General features: G+C 30.9%; 2 protein-coding genes across 3 annotated transcripts; both read right to left on the reverse strand.

The window, feature by feature from the left end:
* Window positions 1-364: 364 nt before the first annotated feature.
* LOC122598134 (ADP-ribosylation factor 2) lies at window positions 365-6,477 on the reverse strand. 2 transcript variants are annotated; one of them, XM_043770736.1, is made up of 7 exons: window positions 6,362-6,444; window positions 5,036-5,203; window positions 4,109-4,179; window positions 3,837-3,956; window positions 1,448-1,566; window positions 1,170-1,251; window positions 365-647 (listed from the first exon to the last, which is right to left on the reverse strand). In XM_043770736.1, exons 2-7 carry the CDS (start codon window positions 5,181-5,183, stop codon window positions 642-644), a joined length of 546 nt encoding a protein of 181 aa, XP_043626671.1. In that variant the 5' UTR covers window positions 5,184-5,203; window positions 6,362-6,444; the 3' UTR covers window positions 365-641. The 2 variants fall into 2 exon arrangements, with proteins under 2 accessions (XP_043626671.1, XP_043626672.1); XM_043770737.1 differs by lacking the exon at window positions 365-647 and having other exon boundaries at window positions 1,158-1,251; window positions 6,362-6,477.
* A 4,686-nt stretch (window positions 6,478-11,163) lies between these two features.
* On the reverse strand, window positions 11,164-15,407 carry LOC122598133 ((S)-ureidoglycine aminohydrolase). Its single transcript, XM_043770735.1, has 13 exons — window positions 15,150-15,407; window positions 14,923-15,051; window positions 14,338-14,425; window positions 14,172-14,248; window positions 14,048-14,087; window positions 13,898-13,964; window positions 13,152-13,237; window positions 12,988-13,069; window positions 12,644-12,700; window positions 12,207-12,245; window positions 12,026-12,096; window positions 11,667-11,720; window positions 11,164-11,580 (listed from the first exon to the last, which is right to left on the reverse strand). Exons 1-13 carry the CDS (start codon window positions 15,196-15,198, stop codon window positions 11,511-11,513), a joined length of 909 nt encoding a protein of 302 aa, XP_043626670.1. The 5' UTR covers window positions 15,199-15,407; the 3' UTR covers window positions 11,164-11,510.
* Between the last annotated feature and the right edge of the window lie 5,769 nt (window positions 15,408-21,176).

The raw sequence follows: 21,176 nt of genomic DNA on the forward strand, positions 1-21,176 counted from the left end.
ATATAATAGAACAATGTAGTAGACCTGTTTGGGCAAAATCTGCAAGCGGATCGTAAGCTCAACCTTGCAGGTTGCCTTCTCAGTTGCATCGTAATGGTACGGGTTCCAAAACAGATGATCAGACAAGATTTTAAAGAAGTATCAAGCTCAATTCACCATGGAAATATTCAACGATTAGCTGAACAGATGAATCCAGGGTCATGTATTGTTATTGATCTCCAGCAAATTGGTACAACTTACAAGTCCTTCATTGGTATTACTATTTACTGGCCTAGACGTTTATCATATTGGTATGTGACAAGCACAAGGTTACAACATCAGAGCAAAAAATAAAGCAAGAGGTACAGCACTTGAGAAAAATATATGAACCACCAAAAGTAATCTCTCTTAAAAATTTAGTTTATATGAATCAAGACCTACAAACATGAAAACATGTACCTTTTAAAATACTTGCAATCCAACCAAATACTGTATCATACATATCCATATGTCCTATATATCTAAAAGCCTTTTCACGATCAGAGTACCATAACCATCCACACCTCTGTCAAAGAAGGACGAGAACAAGAAAGCAGCCTGATCAAATGAAAGAAAAACTTGCCTCTGGTATTCCCCACCCTCAATATAGTTTGCTCGTAACCTCATGCCTGTTAAAGTTGGAGAAAAACAACAAATTACACTATTATATGTAAAAGATATCACCTTAAACATTGAAGGATTCATTTAATGAGTGAAAGACGTGGCAATTTCGATCAGTTTACTTGGAATGAGTCGATTTATATGCTTGTGTCTAATGGGGCAAATGGCATATAGAAAAGAACTAGGAAAGAAAATCGGTAACAGGTCAATGTCTCCCAAAATGTATTTTTAACATAGGACCCCCTAAAAGTATGCAAAAAGCCTAAATAAAATTTGTTAAATATAAGGTTATCCCTATCGTATTCAACAGATCAACAATTGATATTAAAACCAACTCGTCCTTTCTCACTTGTACCAAAATATACCTGTCTTAACATATTTACCCACCCACCATTTAGCGACCTCTATACAACATGAATCATTTTAGACAAACTGTAACAAAATGAGCACATAAAGACCAATGTAATTGACACTTCTGCCCAAAACCAATCATTATCTTTCTATTTAGCATGAAATGGTTAACTACTTGCCTTGTTAGCAATGTTGTTGGAGAGCCAGTCCAAACCCTCATAAAGTCCTTCCCCAGATGTTGCGCAAGTGCTCTGGATGTACCTGGAAGAAGAAAATGAAAGGACTCCCAATATTAATTTAAGTTCATTAAATCAAAATCTGTAAACTACCCTTCACTAGTTCGGTAATCATGACAAGCAGGCATCTGATTTTAAGATGAAGGCACAAGAGACATAAATGTCTCAAACTTTTCTGAACATCTTTGATCCAACAAAATTTTTACTAAGAAAAACATTACCAGTGACGCTGTCGGAGGGAGTGAAGGCCGAGCTTATCAGTGATCTCAGCAGCATTCATTGCATTAGGCAAATCTTGTTTGTTGGCAAAGACAAGAAGAACTGCATCTCTTAACTCATCCTACAGTAAAGTAGCATATACAGTAATGTCAGTATAGAACTTCTTATACAGAGATTATATAGGCATTGTCACAAGAATGTTCTAAAACACAGTTAAAATTGTCAAGAGCATCTAATGATTATGCTACAAAAAATTTAATGTCAAATATCTAGGGATGAGCAAAAAAACCCGTAAAACCGCTACCCATGGGAATTCAGTTTTGGTTTTGATTTTGGGACGAAACAGGTTTCAGTGTCAGTGCCGACATTTTATGGGGCATGCTACTGTCCCTAATAATTCCCTATAACATAGTGTTTATTCTAAATTTATCCATATCTATCATCTTTAGCAGCAGCGGTGGCTTCATCATCTGCTGCTATTCAAACAGACAAACGACGGAGACGGGCTGTAGAGGTGTGGCAATGGTATTATCAAGTATGATTTTGTTGTATTTCTTATTTCTATAATTCTATTTTATTTTATATTTTTTTTGTGTGATAATAACTCTTGAAAGAAACATTGATTAATCGAATACATTGATTGAATTTATGTGTTTGTTTTCCAGTTAGTGGAAATTGGGATTTATGATTTATGAGATATTGATGTGGGACTTGTATATACTTATGATTTGGAATTTGTATATATTTGAGAAAGTGATTTTGAATTTATGCCTATGATTTTTGAGTCTTATGAAGATGTGTGCATATTTTAGATCTGGAAAAGATGATGGTGATGTTTTAGATGTAAAATGACAAGTCTACTCTCACATGCAATACACATGAAGAGTTTAACAGAACCCAACTAACAGACGTTAAAATGATGGGTGTGTAATGATACAAAAAGTCACCATATGGTGATGTAATGATAAAAAAAGCACGGGGGCGAAACTTGATAATATGGCAAACCAAGGTTGTAAATATCGGTTTCGGCCGACCCCCGATATGCGATATATCGGATACCCTAAATTGTAAAGGAATTCATCTAAATATATATATAATATATACACTAACAATATATACAATTTGACATAACTTTACATATCTTTCAATCTTAATTGCTATGTTATGAAGCAAATTTTACATACCTTTTAATCTTAAAGTCAGAAACCCTATTTTTGGTTTATAAAAAGAAAGAAAAAAAAAGTCAACTTTTTTGACCGATATTGACCGATATTGGCCGATATTGACCGAAACGATAAGTTCAGCCGATAACCCATATATCGTATCAGTTGAAGGCCGATATCCGATATATTACCGATATATCGGCCGATATGGCCGATATTTGCAACCATGTGGCAAACCACAAGGGCATGTAATGAATTAACTCTGAAATTTAATTATGAAACTCTTATTTGAATTTAACTTGAAACAGAAAAAGATGTTGTAGGTTCATCTCTATAGCTTAGTGGTTGAAAGGACATCCCCCATTCAAGAGGTCTTGTGTTCAAGCCTTGGGTGGACATAGGAAGTCCCTCTATGAGGGTTTGGCTTGGGTATACCCAAGTTCAAGTCTTTAACACTATTAATCGTCGTACCTTCAAGTGGACTAGTAGGGGGTTTTCCCCACATCGGGTATTTGAAATAGGCATTTCTAATTCGAGGGAGCTAGACATCACGCTGTCGAATCGCGACACGAAGTTTCAAGAGAAAATCACCTTTAAAAAAAAAAGGTTCATCTCTACGGCAGCAATCATATTACCAAAAGAAAAAGAAGCAAGCACTAACCAGGAATTCCTACACAAGTTGCAGCTTGCAAGAACTATAACAGGCTTACAGGCGTACTATATGTAGACACTGGAAGCACACGAGCCTAAAAAAGATTAAGAGTTTAAAACCAAACAAGATCATTTTGCAGGTTGAAGAGTATCTGGCTGGTTTGGTAATCGGTACTAAATGGGAAAAAAAACCGAAAAAACATAACCAAAACTGCTACCGTACTGGTATGGTATCTGTTCAAACAGTAAGATATCGATCTTGATTTTGGGGAAACTGATTTCGCTACCAATCAGTTCGGTACGGTTCTGTAATGAATACGAATAAATTTATAACTACAGGCATAACTTCGTGAAAATTAGCTGATTTCAAAGAGCATGGATTTAGAAAGTGTAGATTGGTACATTAGAGAAAAGTATATGACATGAACCATAAACTAAGATGCTCCATATATGGTCATGCAAACACGATCATGTAAAACCTTGAAAATACGTACATGTAAAGGAAGACATTCATATATACGAATACGATGCATCTGCAATTAGAAAACCAAGAAAACGCATTTAAAGGCAAACTTACCTCATTTAACATCCTGTGCAACTCATCTCTTGCCTCAACCACTCTATCCCTGTCATTGCTATCAACCACAAAGATAAGACCCTGTGTGTTCTGGAAGTAGTGCCTCCATAGTGGACGGATCTGCACATATATTAATAAATGTAAATATGCCAAATCAACATGACATAGACAATAAACAGTGAATGTGTGTGTATCCACATACCAATCATCCCCCTTAAATTGGGTTGAGTAAATTATGCTAACAAAGTTTAAAAACAAGGAAACGTATCTACCTTGTCCTGACCCCCAACATCCCACACGGTGAAGCTAATGTTTTTGTACTCAACAGTCTCTACATTAAAACCTGCATAAAAAATACAAAAAATAATTGTAAAGCACATCTTGGTATTTGTTACAGCCTACAGTTTAATGGCAAGCAGGATTAGGTCAGGGAACTCTTGACTCAGTCTGGCTAGGAGAGGGGGCGAGTGAGGCTATTTCAACGACTCGGACTCGACTTAGAGGGTACCGCGATCGCGATTGTTAATATAAAAAATAGTAATTATTGAAATTATAAGTAATAGAAAATTAGAAATGCACTGCAAACTTCAAACTCATATATATAATTGTTTAGAAACATTACATAGTATTTCAAAGTTCTAACTTAATAGTTTAGAAACATAAACATGATACTTCAAAGTTCGAATATATAGATATTATTTAATAGATTAACAGAAAAATTAGTGACAAAAACAAACTGCAACATAGTAATAAAACAAGAAATAAAAGCTAATTTGATAATCTTACGAAAAATTTATTTAAAAATAGAAAATTTAATCTAACAAAATAAATACTCGACCATCTTTGACTCGAGTTGGCTGAGTTTTATCTTTGTCAATCGGAGTTTTAACCCATTGAATGAGTTTGTAGTCCGATAAGGCCATAAGGGCTAAGTCAACCCGTCTGGCATCCGAGTCCAATTACTCGAGTGAGTCAGCCGAGTTTTACAACCATGGACATGAACACAAAACAAGTAACCAATGTCATTCATACAAAACTATGAGCCATAAACACGTGTCTCAACTAAAAATTTCATGGCAGATTACTCGGTATAAATGTGAGATTTTGCCCACCTTGGAACCATAGCAGTAATTAAAGCAAAACCTTTGAAAATTATGTTCTCATAACTATAGAGACACGGATTAGTAATAAGAACATACCAATGGTGGGGATGGTAGTAACAATCTCGCCGAGCTTGAGCTTGTACAAAATGGTTGTCTTACCAGCCGCATCGAGACCCACCATCAATATTCGCATCTCTTTCTTGGCAAAAAGCCGGCTAAAAAGTTTGGTGAATGTAAGCCCCATCTTATTTCTGATGAGGATCCCTGTACATAGACATCACTATTATTCGTTAAAAGTATTTTTACAGACAAACCATCTTAAAACATATGTTTCCGGTTGCTGTGAATAATTAAACTGATTAAAACTAAAGATTGCAATGTAGGTAGAACTCATCATAGGACTTATTATCTGAAAGCTAAAAAAAGATAGTCCGAGTCTAAAAATAAAGGAATCAACGATACTTGTAAGATCACAAGAACTACAATACGTTTATCGGAATGTTAAGCTACTCCAAAGCAGATCCATTTTTAAAAATTATAACGTAAGCTTATATATAAAAAAAATCATAATATACAATTAGATCTCATTTTGATTAATTATCTTCATTTAAACAGTAAAGCATAGTTGAGCCTAAACTAATAACAAATCAAATTCTAACATATACAAACAAAACTAATCATATATCTAATTTCTAATACTTCTCTAATACTATCTTATAAAACATTTTGCACTTTTTTCAAATCTCAAATAAGTAAATGAACTACCTAAATTAGTCATCTTCTTTATTCACAAATTTAAACATCTCTACCTATTATACCTATAATACCCTTAAATCTCAACAATTCATTTTTCTCTCTCTCCTCAAATCTCAACCCCTCATTTTTTTTCTCCCTCTTCAATAAATCATTTTATTCCTCTAATTCATTAAAAATCTTTTATCTCAAAAACCGTATATCGCTAAATTATACAAATGGCATGGATGTCATTTGATATATTTCGACGAATTTTTAAATCCAAGGGCGGAGTCTGTAAGGTTAAGGCATTCGGCTATCATACTCTATGACTTGACCTATCACCCCACCATCTCACCGCCGCAAGGCGTGGGCACTATGTCTCGTGTATATATGTAAACCTCTGGAAGCTAAGAAATTGAGATCGTGTAAGGAAATCTTAAAATAAACGATCGGAGACAAAAGAATGGAGCTTCGATTTCAAGTATTAATATTAGAAAACTCATTATTTGATCGAGTATATATATATATATCCCTAAAGATACACGATGCATCGATGATGAAAACGATGATGTGATGACATGTAATAATTAAAATAAAGTTTGAATTTTCTAACATAAAGCCGATAAAGATCTGGAAATTAAACTAAAGATTGATATCTATGGAATAAAAATAAGAGTGTTTTATTACCTGAGAAGAGAAAAAGAAAAAAAGAAGAGAATTTTGGAGATGTGAAGGGATGGATGAATGGGATCTGAAAATGTGTTTGTGATGATGAGAAGAGGTTCGTAAAAATAAAGGTAGTACGAGTAGTAGATTGAGTAACGATTTTTTCTAATATATATTTGTAGAAAAATGATCGATCGTAAAAAAAATATATATATATATACTAGGTCTTTTACCCGCACGATGTGCGACAGTTTAATTAATTTATCAAAACTATTAATATTGATATTAATAATTAATTAAATTTGGTTTAGTTAGCATAATATTAATGTGTTCTTTATATTTATGGTTAGATGAATACAAATAAAAAAACATATTAGTTGTTTGTAACCTAACTATTACGGTATAAATATTAATAAGAAAATAATTTATCTTAATCTTAATCTTAATCTTAATTTTAATATATATAATTAATGACTTATTAATCAATCAAATTGTTCAATTTTATCAAATTGACTATCGCTTATGTCATCATTTAAATTAACTATAAATTAAAAATCCTAATAATCATTATCTAAATATATTATTATATTAGTATTTATATTATATTAATTTATAAAAAAAAGTCTCATTAATTTATATTTTTTTGTTTTTATCAATAATTTTCACTTTTTAGCCTCGAATACTTGATTTATATTTATTTTTAACCATAACTTGAGAGAATTTTTTTAAATTTACAATCATATAATTAACTTAAAAGATTTCGACATACGAAGTATTGTCTACAAAAAATTATTTCAAAATTTAATGACTTATTAACAAATATTAGATTAGATCTGTATAAAATATAAATATTAATATTTAGTTTAATATTCAATATAAATACAATTTGAACTCTAGATACATATTCCAAACATAATAATTGATGACGATATATAATATCTTTATCCAAAATACGATAGGAATCACAAACATGGAACGATCACAAAACAAACCACGATTTACAACAGAAGGTTACATGAATATTAAATCCAAATCAATATGAACTTCATTCAAGATACATTTTATCTCTCAATCAAAAAGGTACATAATTTTCTCCTTTTTTATATATATTATTTTTGCAGTATTAATGTTTGAAGTTACAATTGTCACTCAAATCTAGAATCCTAATTGTTATCAAAGAATATGAAAATACAATCCTAATTGCTATCTAATTATCATTGGACATGTGATTGAAAATAAACCTATGCGTGTTATATTTTAATTCTTAATTATCTTTCATAATAATATCACATTATGAGTACAACTGGTTTCAAAAAAAATTATTATAGAGAAATTATTATAGCATGTGTCTTGTGGAATGACTATGACAAACAATTTCATCAATATGTCTCGGCTAATAATGACAGTGACGAACCTATGATTATTGTATTAAAACTTGCAAAGTATAAAACTGAAAACCGTATAGCTTCAAAATTATAAGCTTTTATGACTTAAATGTATGATGATTCAATATTGATAAGACACAGTCTAAAATCGAGTAAGTTACTATACTTAGACTTGACCATAAATTGAAAAATCATAAAACAACACGTCTTGATTTTGAATGCATAATATCTTATAGACTATTTTATCAAAGTTTAATATAGTTCTAAAAATATATCGGATGGAGTTATTAATTAGTTTTTTAAATAAATATATTGTAATATTTATTTGATCTAATCTTTACCTAATTAATTAATTCAAATGTATTTAAATTAAATAGATATATACAAATAAAATATAGAATTGCCACATAGGATAAATCTTACATGGCAAATTTTTAGTATAACTTTGACTTTGAAAGGTGCTTCGTAAGGCTCGATTAACTACTGTTTTAATATATATATAGATCTATCTATAACTCTTATAAAACAATAGTTAACCAAGCATTTTAAAGCCCTCTTGCAATCTAAAACTAATTTGAAAAATTGCCACATAAGATTTTATTCTATGTGTCAACTCCATATTTTTCTTTAAATAAACTATATATTTAGAAAACAAATGAACCTATATATGTTAAAATAAATAAATATATATTGTAAGAATCTAAGATCTTCTCATTAGATAAAATGATATCTTCTCTTTAGTTTAAAAAATCATGTCTATACCTAATGATATTTCATTATCTTTTTTATTCAACATTTATATGAGGTTCCTTTCGTTTTTTTTATGGTGATTATATAAAAGTTTGCTCAGGCCGTTGGTTAGTTGGAATTTATATAAAAGTTTGCTCAGGTCGTTGGTTAGTTAGAACTCTCATCGCATTAATCATTAGTGGCAATATTTAAAGTTTATAAGCTTTTTTATCACCACTAATTTATATTCATCTTATATGAGTTAAGAACTTTGTATAATATCATAACTTTCTGAAAAAGTTATGTTAATTCTTTCGTTCATATCACTATGGAAATTATGTACAATTTTTGGTTTAATTCTTTTATCTTTTTTTGAATTTTATGATAATGGTTAATATAATCTCTTTTTTCTTTTGTTTTTTAACAATACAATTTTTCATTGTGATGATGAGAAAAATATTATGATGGTAGACAAAGAGTTAGTTCAAAACAAGTGTATATAACAATTAGTTTAATGATTGGATAATGAATACGTTATTGCTAATTTAATTAAGTGAAACTAAATAGATTGTTCGACCATATGTTTTTTTACGATCATTATTGATCCATTCCATTAACTCATTTGTTCACATATTAAGCGTTTCATTAAATGTTTTTTTTAAGCAAGTTTAACTCAAATCTCACTTTATTGAGCACCTTTTTAAAGCAGCCGCACATCGTGCGGGTAAAAAATTTCTAGTATATATATATATACCTTAAACATTTGACATGTGTAAGCCATTTATTAGCTTTCTTCGTCTCCCCTTGATTTTTCCATATGCCATCATCTAGTGATTTGGAGGATATTTAGGCTATTTGCTTAGACGGGTTAATCATTTCTCATATTTGTATACTAGTTTGTTTTATACAAACTATTAAACAATATCTCAATTTTGATTACATAATTGACCGAGTTCTCATTGATATCTAGAAAAAATAATTTTATTTTCGATGAGTATGGTTGTTAAGAACAATAAAAGTAACAGCTGGTTCGTGGGGTTTTAATGATTTTTTGTGTTGTGAATTTATTTCTAAGGTTCAGTTTATATAAGAATAATGGGGATAAGTTAGGTAAAGTATGCAGTACCTGTCTTAAGTAAAACAGGGGGAGATTGTAAAATTCAAGATGAGGTTATGTAAAATTCAAGAGGCTATGTAAAACGTATGATTTTTTTGTACACTTCATTTTAACACCTCACATTCTAAAAAAAGGATATTATGTATAATTTGTAAAGTCTAAATCTAACTTTGTTGGAGTTGGTATCAAGTTGAACTTTGCTTCTCAAAGTTAGAAAGTTTCTAGTTTCGCTTAGTTGTCAAAACAACTTAAGTCGGTCGTATTGCTTAGTTGTTAAATAGTAGACTTTGGAATCGACCAAGATTCGTATTCCTCTTCTATAAATAGAGGTGTCCGAGGGGTGGTGGTAACCATAAAGAATAATCACAAAAGATAATCGATAGTTCAAATGTAAACTATGTAAAGCATACGTACCGCGTGTAGTACCTAACATATGCACCGCTACTCTCTCACAGATCGAGGACTTAATATGTAAATTTTATAAATTTCATGGGGCAAAGTAGATTAATTTTTCTTCACAATGTTGTAGTACCTATCATTTCATGGGGCAAAGTAGATTAATTTTTCTTCACAAGGTTGTAGTACCTATCATTTCCCTTTTCTTTATAAGGTGTCAAGAGGGAGTTACATATTGGTTATATGATATGATGTTTGTTTTTCGGTTAAACCGTAAATTGAGGAGAGAAAAAAAACTCTTGAAGTGGAGTTAGACACAGTGACCGTGTTGAACCATGTAAATCATTGTACCTAACTTTCGGTAAAAGGCCGTCACCCCTAATTAAAATTTATATATGAAAATGAAGAGCAAACGTATTGACTGAATGTCAATACGACTAATACAAAGAAGATGCCCTCACGGGAGGGCCTCATAAAAGATAAATGAGACCCGTGATGCAGGAAATGTACCAACTAAGTGACTGGACATGCCCAGATCACCCAATAATAATCAACTAGCAATCTAAACAATAAAAATGTGAAACAGAGCTAGTAATCTATTATATCAATTAAAACATCTTCATGAACTGAGCGGTCTCACCTGTATGTGACTCAAATCATTCTCAACGTCATCTTTAGCAACCGAAGGAATACCAACCTCATCATTGTACCTAACTTTATTTGTTTATTTTCCTTTCTTTTTGCTATACGTGGGGGTTCATTTTTAGTGTGATGGACCGGGGATAAAAAACGGAGGTCGTATGAGGAAAGATGGTGCTGAGAGGAATGGTCTTACATTTTCAACATTCAATTTTTTTTTGCCCATAATCTTTTTGCTATTACTATTTACTGACTTACTGTTCTAAAAAATCTTTTGTTACTCAATGGTATCACTGTTCCCTACAATCCATAGTTTATCAATCACACATATTATTGCTCCCATGACAAATAAATAATAAAAAATGGACCGTCGACCATTCAGATGTTTAGTTTATAAAAGAACAAAAGACGAGTCTTTGGGAGAGGCTAAACCTTTATGAACCTGTAACAGACTCGGGCATTACCGACAAGTCAGCCAAAGGTTCGATCTGGCACACGATTACCCTAAAAAACACAAAAAGAGAAGGGAAAGAATTCGTAGTTTATCACTTTCAAACTGTGTAGAATTTTCGAAATTCTAATTAACATAAAAACTTAAAATGTCATTGAAGTGGCCTTTTTAAGTCCTTCAATTCTGCAAAGAACCAGATTGAAGGACCTAAATCCCCATTAACATACTTCTCAAGTGGAGAAAATTTACAAAATATACCATCATACACAAATACAAAAACGAAAGATTTTGGTGTGTTATTGTAATGCATACTTAAAATAAGTGGGCAATTAACTAAATTTCCACAATAGTTATGACAGAATCAAATCTTAAACAGCTGCATGTGCCACTTCGTTTTAATAATTAAAGCTTTCACCTCCAATAACCCATCTAATATGTGAGTTCATCGTGTGGTTACAACGGATTTCTGTTTACATCTTTGTAGAGTAAATAGCGTGACCGAACTTTACCGAGCGCAGCATACCTGCACACCAGATTACCAAACTATAACTAAATCTGCTTTTGATGCCACAATTGGGGTGGTTCAATCATACTCGATAAGTTTCTTACCACTGAGGCACAAACGGAGCCATCCAAATCGCATCTCCAGCCTCAACTGGATACCTATGTTACACAAAGCCAAAAATAAGGTATCGTCAAAAGTACGCATAACGATGATGATGTATACGGAGCCAGATTTAGAATGTAACAGGGCTAAGACCCTAAGGGCTAAACTTAAAGCCATTTCATATTTTTCTTCGGACACACACACACGCACAAAAAAAAGGGAAAAAAAAGTGCTTCTTTAACGCTGGTTTCAGTGAAATTTTTCACCAATTTTCATGAACCGATTATTTTTAGCTGTAACTGAAGCTTTCTTTAAGAGATATGGTAGGAAACACGAAATCAGTTTTCGTAATTCAGCTCACCAACTATCACCCAGACGATAAATGCCTTGTCCCTCCAGGAGTAACAAACCATGCTGATTATAATGGACTTCCTGCCAAAACAGCAGAAAACAATATGCAGGTTATCATAGTTCTGTTATTTTGAGCCTTTTAAATGAAATAGTAACCGAACTGTAAACAAAAGCAGGTGGTAGATACATACCTTTACATTGAGATATTCTCCGGGTTGAAAGTCCATGATCTGCATAATTAAAAATGTTAGATATTAATTTGACTCCACAGGATTTTTCAATTAGTTTTGTCAGGAGACATCTTAATACTCGATTATTAGTCATGGAGTCTATTTTATAATATGTGTTGTAGGTTTATGGGTTAAAGGAAAGCCGGATTTTCAAAAACGTGTTTACCGAACTCGAATTGGTTCAAAAACGTGTACTCCACACACACCAACTAGTAGTTGTGCTTAGCCCAAAATGTTTCAAGTAATACACAATCACATCTAAAATGACCTGATTACACTAAAATCACCAACATGTGTCAAATCAAACATTGCAACTTTCAGTGACTCATAACTCTTGATGTTGATTAGAATATATCAAAGTATTCGATAACACTTTAAGAATCCAAATCATTGCTTACATGAATGTTGAAGTCATAAGGCAGGGATGTAGGAAGAAGCTTCCGCAGTTCGAATACCTGATTGTAAAAAGAAATATACTATAAGAGACGCATGATGGGAATAATTACTAGATGAAGGGTATATGTTTACAGCCATAATAAAAACTTTTAAAGTATAAACTAATTGATACGGCATAGAATTTTTCAAACAATTCTCGGAACCAACTGTTAAACTAATTGATACGGCATAGAATTTTCCAAAACAATTCTCGGAACCAAGTGTTAATACCCTGATAGAGAAAATGATGGTAATGCTATTCCGTGACTAAAAAAACAACAGCAGGGAAATTGTTAGAAGCACTTACCTCTCCAGGGGTGTCAAGAAGTGGTTGCTGGTCAGTGGAGCCAACGATTGGCTCAGGAGTATGATTTTCCAGGTAAGCATATCTGAAGAAAAGTTAAACCTTGTTAGACGTTGTGGTTTGTAGTTAAACATGCAACTGATCAAAGAAAGGATATTGTAGCATACCTTCTTTCAAATACAACTATTGTAGCAGATTCATAACTTTCAAAGAGATGCTTCGAGTTAGGAGGCAGGTAAGCATACGAGTCTACCTATAAATCACAGATTCATTCATTCATCCAACTAGTGAGAAATAACTTTTACTTAAACTTATGTCATTAGTCTCATACTTATTCACTTTATAGTTAGAAAGAATAGCAACTAATAAAACAAAGAGAAAAGGGTCCATGTTTGGCATTGGAAATCAACTTCAAATGTAGGAGTATTTCCAAACTCAAAAAAGATACAAGTCTAGTTACCTTGCTAAAATACATATCTATTACCCGAATAAATAATATCAATGTATCTATTGTTAAAAGGTGGCCATTTGACTTTCAAAAGCGGACTGACTTCAACATGGAAGGAGTATCTAAAAGAACTTTAGCTCTCTGGTTATGCTAAATACGATACAACCTTGATGAAATGACGAACGATTGAAAACTTCTGCTACAGTGTACAGCAATAAAGCAAAACAGAACATAGCAAATAATTATCTATGTTTCCTTCTTTATAGAATGTAGTCAACTTTATAAACCAATTCAGATCCAAACAAACAGTCACTACACACAATCACACGAGAGATTGTAACGTTAGATATCATTATAATCAAATATTCAGAATTAGGCAATGGTGATACATGTATAATTTTTTTTTTAATAAAAATTTCCTAGATCAATATGAAACAAATTCAATATCAAGACAAAGTCATTTACCGTCAATGTTTGGCCAATACCGGTAACATTAGTGAGTGTAACCAACCCTTGAAGCACAAATACAAACCTACACCATAAAGATAAACAAAAAGGAATCACTTCAAAAGAACCTCCTTTTCATTACAAAAGGAAAACATCAATGATTGACACCTCTCTACGTGCTTTGGAGGAAGCCCTGATTTAGAATTTTCTGCACACATGAAATATTGAAATCAACATTTTAGTCCATAAGAAAATCGATAATCATTTAACATCACACAATCGATAAATGCACCTTGCATCTTTGCTATATACATAACAAAATGTGCACCCATTGCTGGTGACACTAAATATGCTCCCAATGTGTTGCTCCTATCAGATTACGATTTCAGTAACAGCCTTACAATTAATCAACTAAAATAACAAGACCCAAACACATATATTTGAAGGGTGTAACTTACCAATCATGCAATGGGCTAAAAACGTGACTTTCCGGAGTGATCAAAGCATGATCACTTCTATACACACTTCTAGTAAACCCTGGCAAATCTGCCAAACAAAGCAAAGATCCAATCATTTATGCATTTATCAAAATACCGATCTCAACTTAATCATAGTCCTTCGGGAAGGATCAATCAATCTCAATTTACCAAAAAACAAAATAGAACCAAAAACAACTATGCATTAATCAATGTGTAATAAGAAAGACGCACTCAATGCGTGTCAGCACAAGAATCCTTCGCGGGTTTTAGGCCCCAATTCCTCAACGGTGTATGGGGGAGGTTCAGATGTAAACAGACCTTACTTTTACCTAGATAAAGAGGTTGTTTCCAAGTTCTACCTAAATGGTAGAAAAGGACCTCCGGCCTTTGCATGGGATAAGGATTGAACCCATGACCTCTGTCTCCAAAGGCCAAAGTGTTTACCACTGATCCAAACCACGCTACTTGTTCAAGTTGTAGTAATACATACCCCCTAATACATAACAAGCATTGCTTAATCTAAATGAAATTAAGAAATTAAAAAAAAAAAAAAGAAGCACTAACCTTGTAAATGAAAAGGAGAAAGAGTGGGATTAATGACTTTAGAATAAAGGGGTTGATTATTTGAATTGGAATTAACTATGGATGATGCAGAACAAAACCCTTGTTCACTGTCAACACTATTCACAAAACCTGTCAACATAAAGCAATCAAATTTAAGCATAATTAGAAAAAGGGTTACTAGATAAGCATAATTAAAGAAATAAAGCTATAATCTTTGATAGACTTACATATAATTATTGATAGAAACAAGAAAGGAAATGCCGAAAAAAATTGCATTTTTTTTCTCTATTGGCCAATGTTTTCACGACTGGTGGTCGGACCGGAACCCGGCGATTCTGATGGCTGGACCGGCGACGTCAAAAATGATGATAGATGCAAGTGGATTACTGGGAAAACGTCGCCGGATGTGTATTGTTGCCGACGTTAGAGATGATGATAGAAGCAAGTGGACTTGCCGGAAAACAATAATGTACTAGTTGACCCCGCGCATTGCGGCCTTGCGATAAAATTATTTTGAAAATATTTGCTGAGAACTTTTTCAAATTAAATCCAACAGATGATTATTTTTTATATAAAAATTTTTTTTATAGTAATCTGAATAACTTATGTGTAATTTTGAAATTTATAATTGTGTGGAGGCATGTATTATCATTCGTTATACAATTATATTGAGATTTGGATTCTTGATCACATGTTCACGAATATTGCTATGATTACATGTGATCGACTTGCATATATGTGATCATATCAATATTTGTGTACATGTGATCAAGAATCCAAATCTCCACATAATTGTATAACGGATGATAATTCATGCCTCCACAGAATTATAAACTTCAAAATTACGCATAAGTTATTCAGAAAACAGTCAAAAAACAATTTTCATGTAAAAAATAATTATCGGTTGGGCTTGATTTGAAAAATTCTCAAAGGTTCTCACAAAAAAAAAATGTTCTCAAAATAACTTTACCCTATATATATATAACATGTTAGCTTAATATTCTAACATTGAAGAAAGTATTTAGATTATATGTTTTGTGTTTTTGCTTGCATAATGCGATATCATTATTACAACATCGTCCGATCATAAGACTCTCCAATACATGTCTAGCCGGTTTTCAAGACAACTTAGTATAGGCTTAGTTATTAGTATATTTTATATCCTCCACTCTTCTAAGTTCTAATATCATTCATGTGACATAAATTATGTTGTAGGATATATATTTTTTTAAATTACATCATATGATAAAAGTTTCATGTGTGTTACAGTTAGCATTCTAATTATTTGTTATTTTTAGTGGAATTATTAATTTTATATAAAAAAAGTATATTTGTTAAATTGCATTTTAATACTTATATATATTATATATATATATATATATATATCTTTTGAGTCAAAAATACAAATATTTCTTTATTTTCTCTTTCTTTCTTGTGTGTTTTTTTTAAACTCAGAGAATAAGCTTTAATTTTTTATTTTCTTTTCTTTCATCTCTTTCCTATTCTTTTCTAATCTTTTCCTTGTATTGGTAACTCGAGAATTGGAGTGACAGTTTTCTATTAAAAAAGTATATAATACAACATTAAAAGAAATTGCTTGAAAATCAAGTTTCAAATAATGTGATAGATCATGTTGTTAGTGTAACATTGGTTGTGTTTTGAACATTAGTTTGTCAAGATGGACTTAACAAAATGTTATCGAGGATACTACCCGTAATGACGTGCACTCTCTTTTTCGTATATTGAGCAATCAACTCTTTAACGTGGATAGTCAATATAATTTGAGGAGGTCTCTTATTGCATTACAATCCATTTCAGGTATCCTTCTACTTTCAATTTATGTGTTCTTTAAATTCTTTCTTTTAATATTATTACTCTTCATATTTTCTCTATAATGAATCTGAAATATGTCTTTTCATAATTATGTCATGTCTTCAAAATGGAAACATATATGGATATTACTTGATTTGATCTCACTTTTAGTTACACCCACTTTTGTTTACATTTGATCTCATTTTATAATTAAAATGCAAACACTTAGTCACTCAGCCAGATTTTGGTTACCATGAGGTGTTTCACAATGTTATCTCCTAAAAAAAATAAAGCTATAGACATTGTTGGTAAAGTTATCATTATGAGGTTGGATTTCGGATTTATTATTGATGATTTCGTATCGGGTTGATTTCGGGTTGATTTATTTTATCCTCATCGGGATCCTCCATAAGGTACTCGATGGAGTATAAAGTCCGATTCGAAAAGGTTTCTCATTATCGGGTTCGAGTATTAGGGTACCCACCACAAAAATGACTCATTGCTTGGATGATGATGGATGGGAATCGAATGTATGTGTGGCTGGATGTTGACGGTGGATGGTGTGATATTATAATTGTTGATATGATAATTGTATTTATAAAAATATCTCTTAAAATAAGACTAACAAAACAATTCATGTGTATTAGTTATGGCGTATTTGAGTTTAGCCGAGTATCTCCTCCTCGAAGTAAGTAATTTTTATTTATTTATCAAGTGTTTATAATTCATATTCATATTTATTTATAACATGTTAGCTTAATATTTAACATTGAAAAAAGTATTTAGATTATATGTTTTGTGTTTTTGTTTGCAGAAAGCCATATCATTATTACAACATTGCCCGATTATAAGACTCCCCAATACAAGTCAAGCCCGTTTTCAAGACATGTTAGCATATGCTTAGTTATTAGTATATTTTATATCTTCTAATCTTCTAATATCATCCATGTGACATAATTTATGTTGTAGATTATCATTTTTTAAGTTTATGAGAAGATATGTGAGGAATAACGACGTGCACTCTCTTTTTCGTATATTGAGCGATGAGCTCTTAAAAGCAGATGGTCATTATAATTTGATGAGGTCTCTTATTGCATTACAACCTATTTCAGGTATCCTTCTAATTTCAATTTAGATTTTTTTAAGTTCTTTCTTTTTATATTATAATTATTCATATTTTTCTTTTAATGGATCTAAAATATGTCTCTTCAAACTTCTTGTCTTTAAAATGGAAACATATATGGACCTTAATTAATTTGATCCCACTTTTGGTTACACTCACTTTTGTTTACATTTAATCTCATTTTATAAACTAAATGGACACACTCAGTCACTCAGCCAGATTTTGGTTACCGTGCGGCTGCATCTTTTCCAAAAGCACCATCAACTCACATGTTATTAGCATTATTAACAACATAAGCATACAAAATTTACAGGAGATAATTACTAAAAATTTACTTTATGTACCTTACTGGATTATACCTACTTGTTGTGTGAGATAATTGTGAATATAAATAAAAAGATACACTAACTGATAGTTATATTATTATTCATAATTTATGATAATATGAAAATCTGTTAGATTACGACTGCTACAAACAATAAAATTATAGTTTATGAATATATGATATACGTCAAATATGTAAAAGCATGACTAATGAAACATAAATATTTATAAACCATAGATTTTTCTTATGATGTATGATTATTAAATACTATATATAATATAATAAATATTTTTCAAAAAAGTTAAACATAATACAATAAACAATCTTATTTGATAAAAGATAATTATCATTGAATTAAAAAAAACATAGTATAATGTATATAATCTTTGTACTTATACAGAAAAAAGAAAAATAAATATTAGCGATTAAGATTATGATTGATGATTACGATCATACATGTCAACACATAATATAATGTATATAATCTTTGTACTTTTATAGAAAAAAGAAAAACAAATATTAATGATTAGGATCATGATTGATGATTAAGATCATACATGTCAACATAAATATAACATTTTAAATGAAAAAATATTGCCTTATTTAAAATTCAATGTGGCAAAAAACTAAAAATATCACCTAGAATAGTTATAAAAAAAAAAGATTAAATTAATATTAATGAATTTTTGTATAAAAATATGATGAAAATTCATAAATGACAACCTGTTTATTAATCATATAAGAAAATGATATTAACATCCCTAAAGGTTGTTCATTAATACCTTATTACATGCATAAAAATTAGCACTTTATACATAAAAAACCACCCCCTGAATTTTCGCATGATAAAGTATAAATGTTAATGCAACCAAATAACTAATACTGAGAGTCCTAAGGGTTGTTATTAACAAAATTCAATCATATAAAAGGATAATAACGAATTATTTTTATTGGCTAAAATTAAGGATTAAGTCTTTTAAGTTCCAAAATATATTAGATAAAATCCCTAATATATAGCTTTAACAATTAACAAATTTTAGAAAAAACTATTAATTATGCAAACACACCTAAAAATTACACATAAGAAAAAACTGACTTATCATTTAAACATATTGTCCATGTAATCATAAAAATATAGAGATTAGCATTATTAACAACAGAAGCATACGACTTTGGACTTTCAACATTATGTCAACCTTCATCTTCCCCTTCTCAAATATATTATGAGATTAAAATCCTAAGGGAAAGTTTTATATATGCCACTCTTAAGTCATAAAATATTATATTTGCCCAATTAAATTTTAAAATATTATATATACCATTTTTTAGATCCTCAAATATTAAATATGTCACTATTAAGTAAAATATATCATATGTGCCCAAATACATTATTAAATATTATATATGGGGTAATTATTTTTGATATATGTAACATATCACTGAAATATATTGAATACTTCAAGTTTATCATTAAAAATTAAATTTCACTTATTCCCACTTTCTTTAATTCATGGGTTTTTCTTGCATCAAATGTCGTGGAGCTAATTACTTGTGCAAAAATAAAAACATCAAATTGTTGAGTCACTTACAAACCAAGATCGCAACACTTCACTATATACTATGAATTGAATAGAATGACAGATTTAAGAATATCAATAAAATTAATCATGTCGGTAACATTGAATTAAATTTACATGGTTAGAGGAAAAAACATGGATTGAATTATAATAGCAAAGAGAAAAAAATGTGTGTAATTCTGATTTCTAAATATTTTATTAATAATTTTAAAGATTTTTTATATTTTAATTTTGACTAAATTAGTTTAATCGGGCATATTGGATATATTTAAATGACATATTTGATGTATTTTAATATTAACAGCAAAATATATAATATTTAATTTTTTTTTGGAGATATTTATTCTCTTTTATTTGGTAGATGACATATTTGATATATTGAGAGATTATGATTGACATATATGATACTTTATTATTCAATAATGACATATTTGATGTATAGATAAATTAGAAATGGAATATATGATATTTTAAAATTTAATTTGACAAATATGATATTTTATGACTTACAAATAGCACATATGGAATTTTCCCAAATTCTAAATTCAGATTACTGTCTAATTGTCTATCACTTTTCATCCACCTCACTCACCCATACAAACACTAGATTCCACCAACGAAAACGGATATAGAATATAAAAAAAAAACCAAAAAAAAAACCCTAAAACTCTAGAACCCTGAAAATCAAAAGCAGCTCCCTTGATCGATTAATAAACATAACTAGTCCAAGATAGTAATGACCAATTAGCTATCCGACAAATTCCACCTGCTAATCAACTAGAAAACTAACAATCGATTGATAGGAAGGACACGAAAAGAAACCCTAATCGACTTAACACAAAAATAACATAAAATCGAATGCAAATAAGATCAGAAACGATCAGAGTACACTCATAATCATGTTAAACAGCAACAAGATCGACAAAAGTAAAAGAATGAAAAGGAAAAAATCGCCATCTAGAGAGAGAGCGGCTAGTGTTTCAAGTAAGTGACCGACGTGATGTATCTTGTCTTTCAAGCCATATCTGCATAGTTTTCTATGTTCATGTAAGACCATCGGCAACAATATGATGATGATCAACTATGATTTATTGGATTGACGATTTCAATAAAATTCATAAAATCACAGTGAGAGGCATCATTACTATAGTTGTCACCAAATTCATGGAGTTTCTTTACAAATGGAAATTTCGGGAGGATTTTACTCACAAAATTTCGGTCAAGATATTTCCGGAATTTAGATCACGGTGAACTATAGGGTCGGGCTTTGACCGTTTGAGTTGTGTTTAAATGCTAGTTTAAAATAAACATCAAGGGACCCTTTTTTACAATTTTACACTGAAATTAGTACAAGCATGGTACTAAGAAGTTGAACAAACTGCCATCAACACAATCAACAATTGGAAGGAGCAAAAGA

The sequence above is a fragment of the Erigeron canadensis genome, chromosome 4 (assembly GCF_010389155.1).
Source record: "Erigeron canadensis isolate Cc75 chromosome 4, C_canadensis_v1, whole genome shotgun sequence".
In the NCBI taxonomy this organism is placed as follows: domain Eukaryota; kingdom Viridiplantae; phylum Streptophyta; class Magnoliopsida; order Asterales; family Asteraceae; genus Erigeron; species Erigeron canadensis.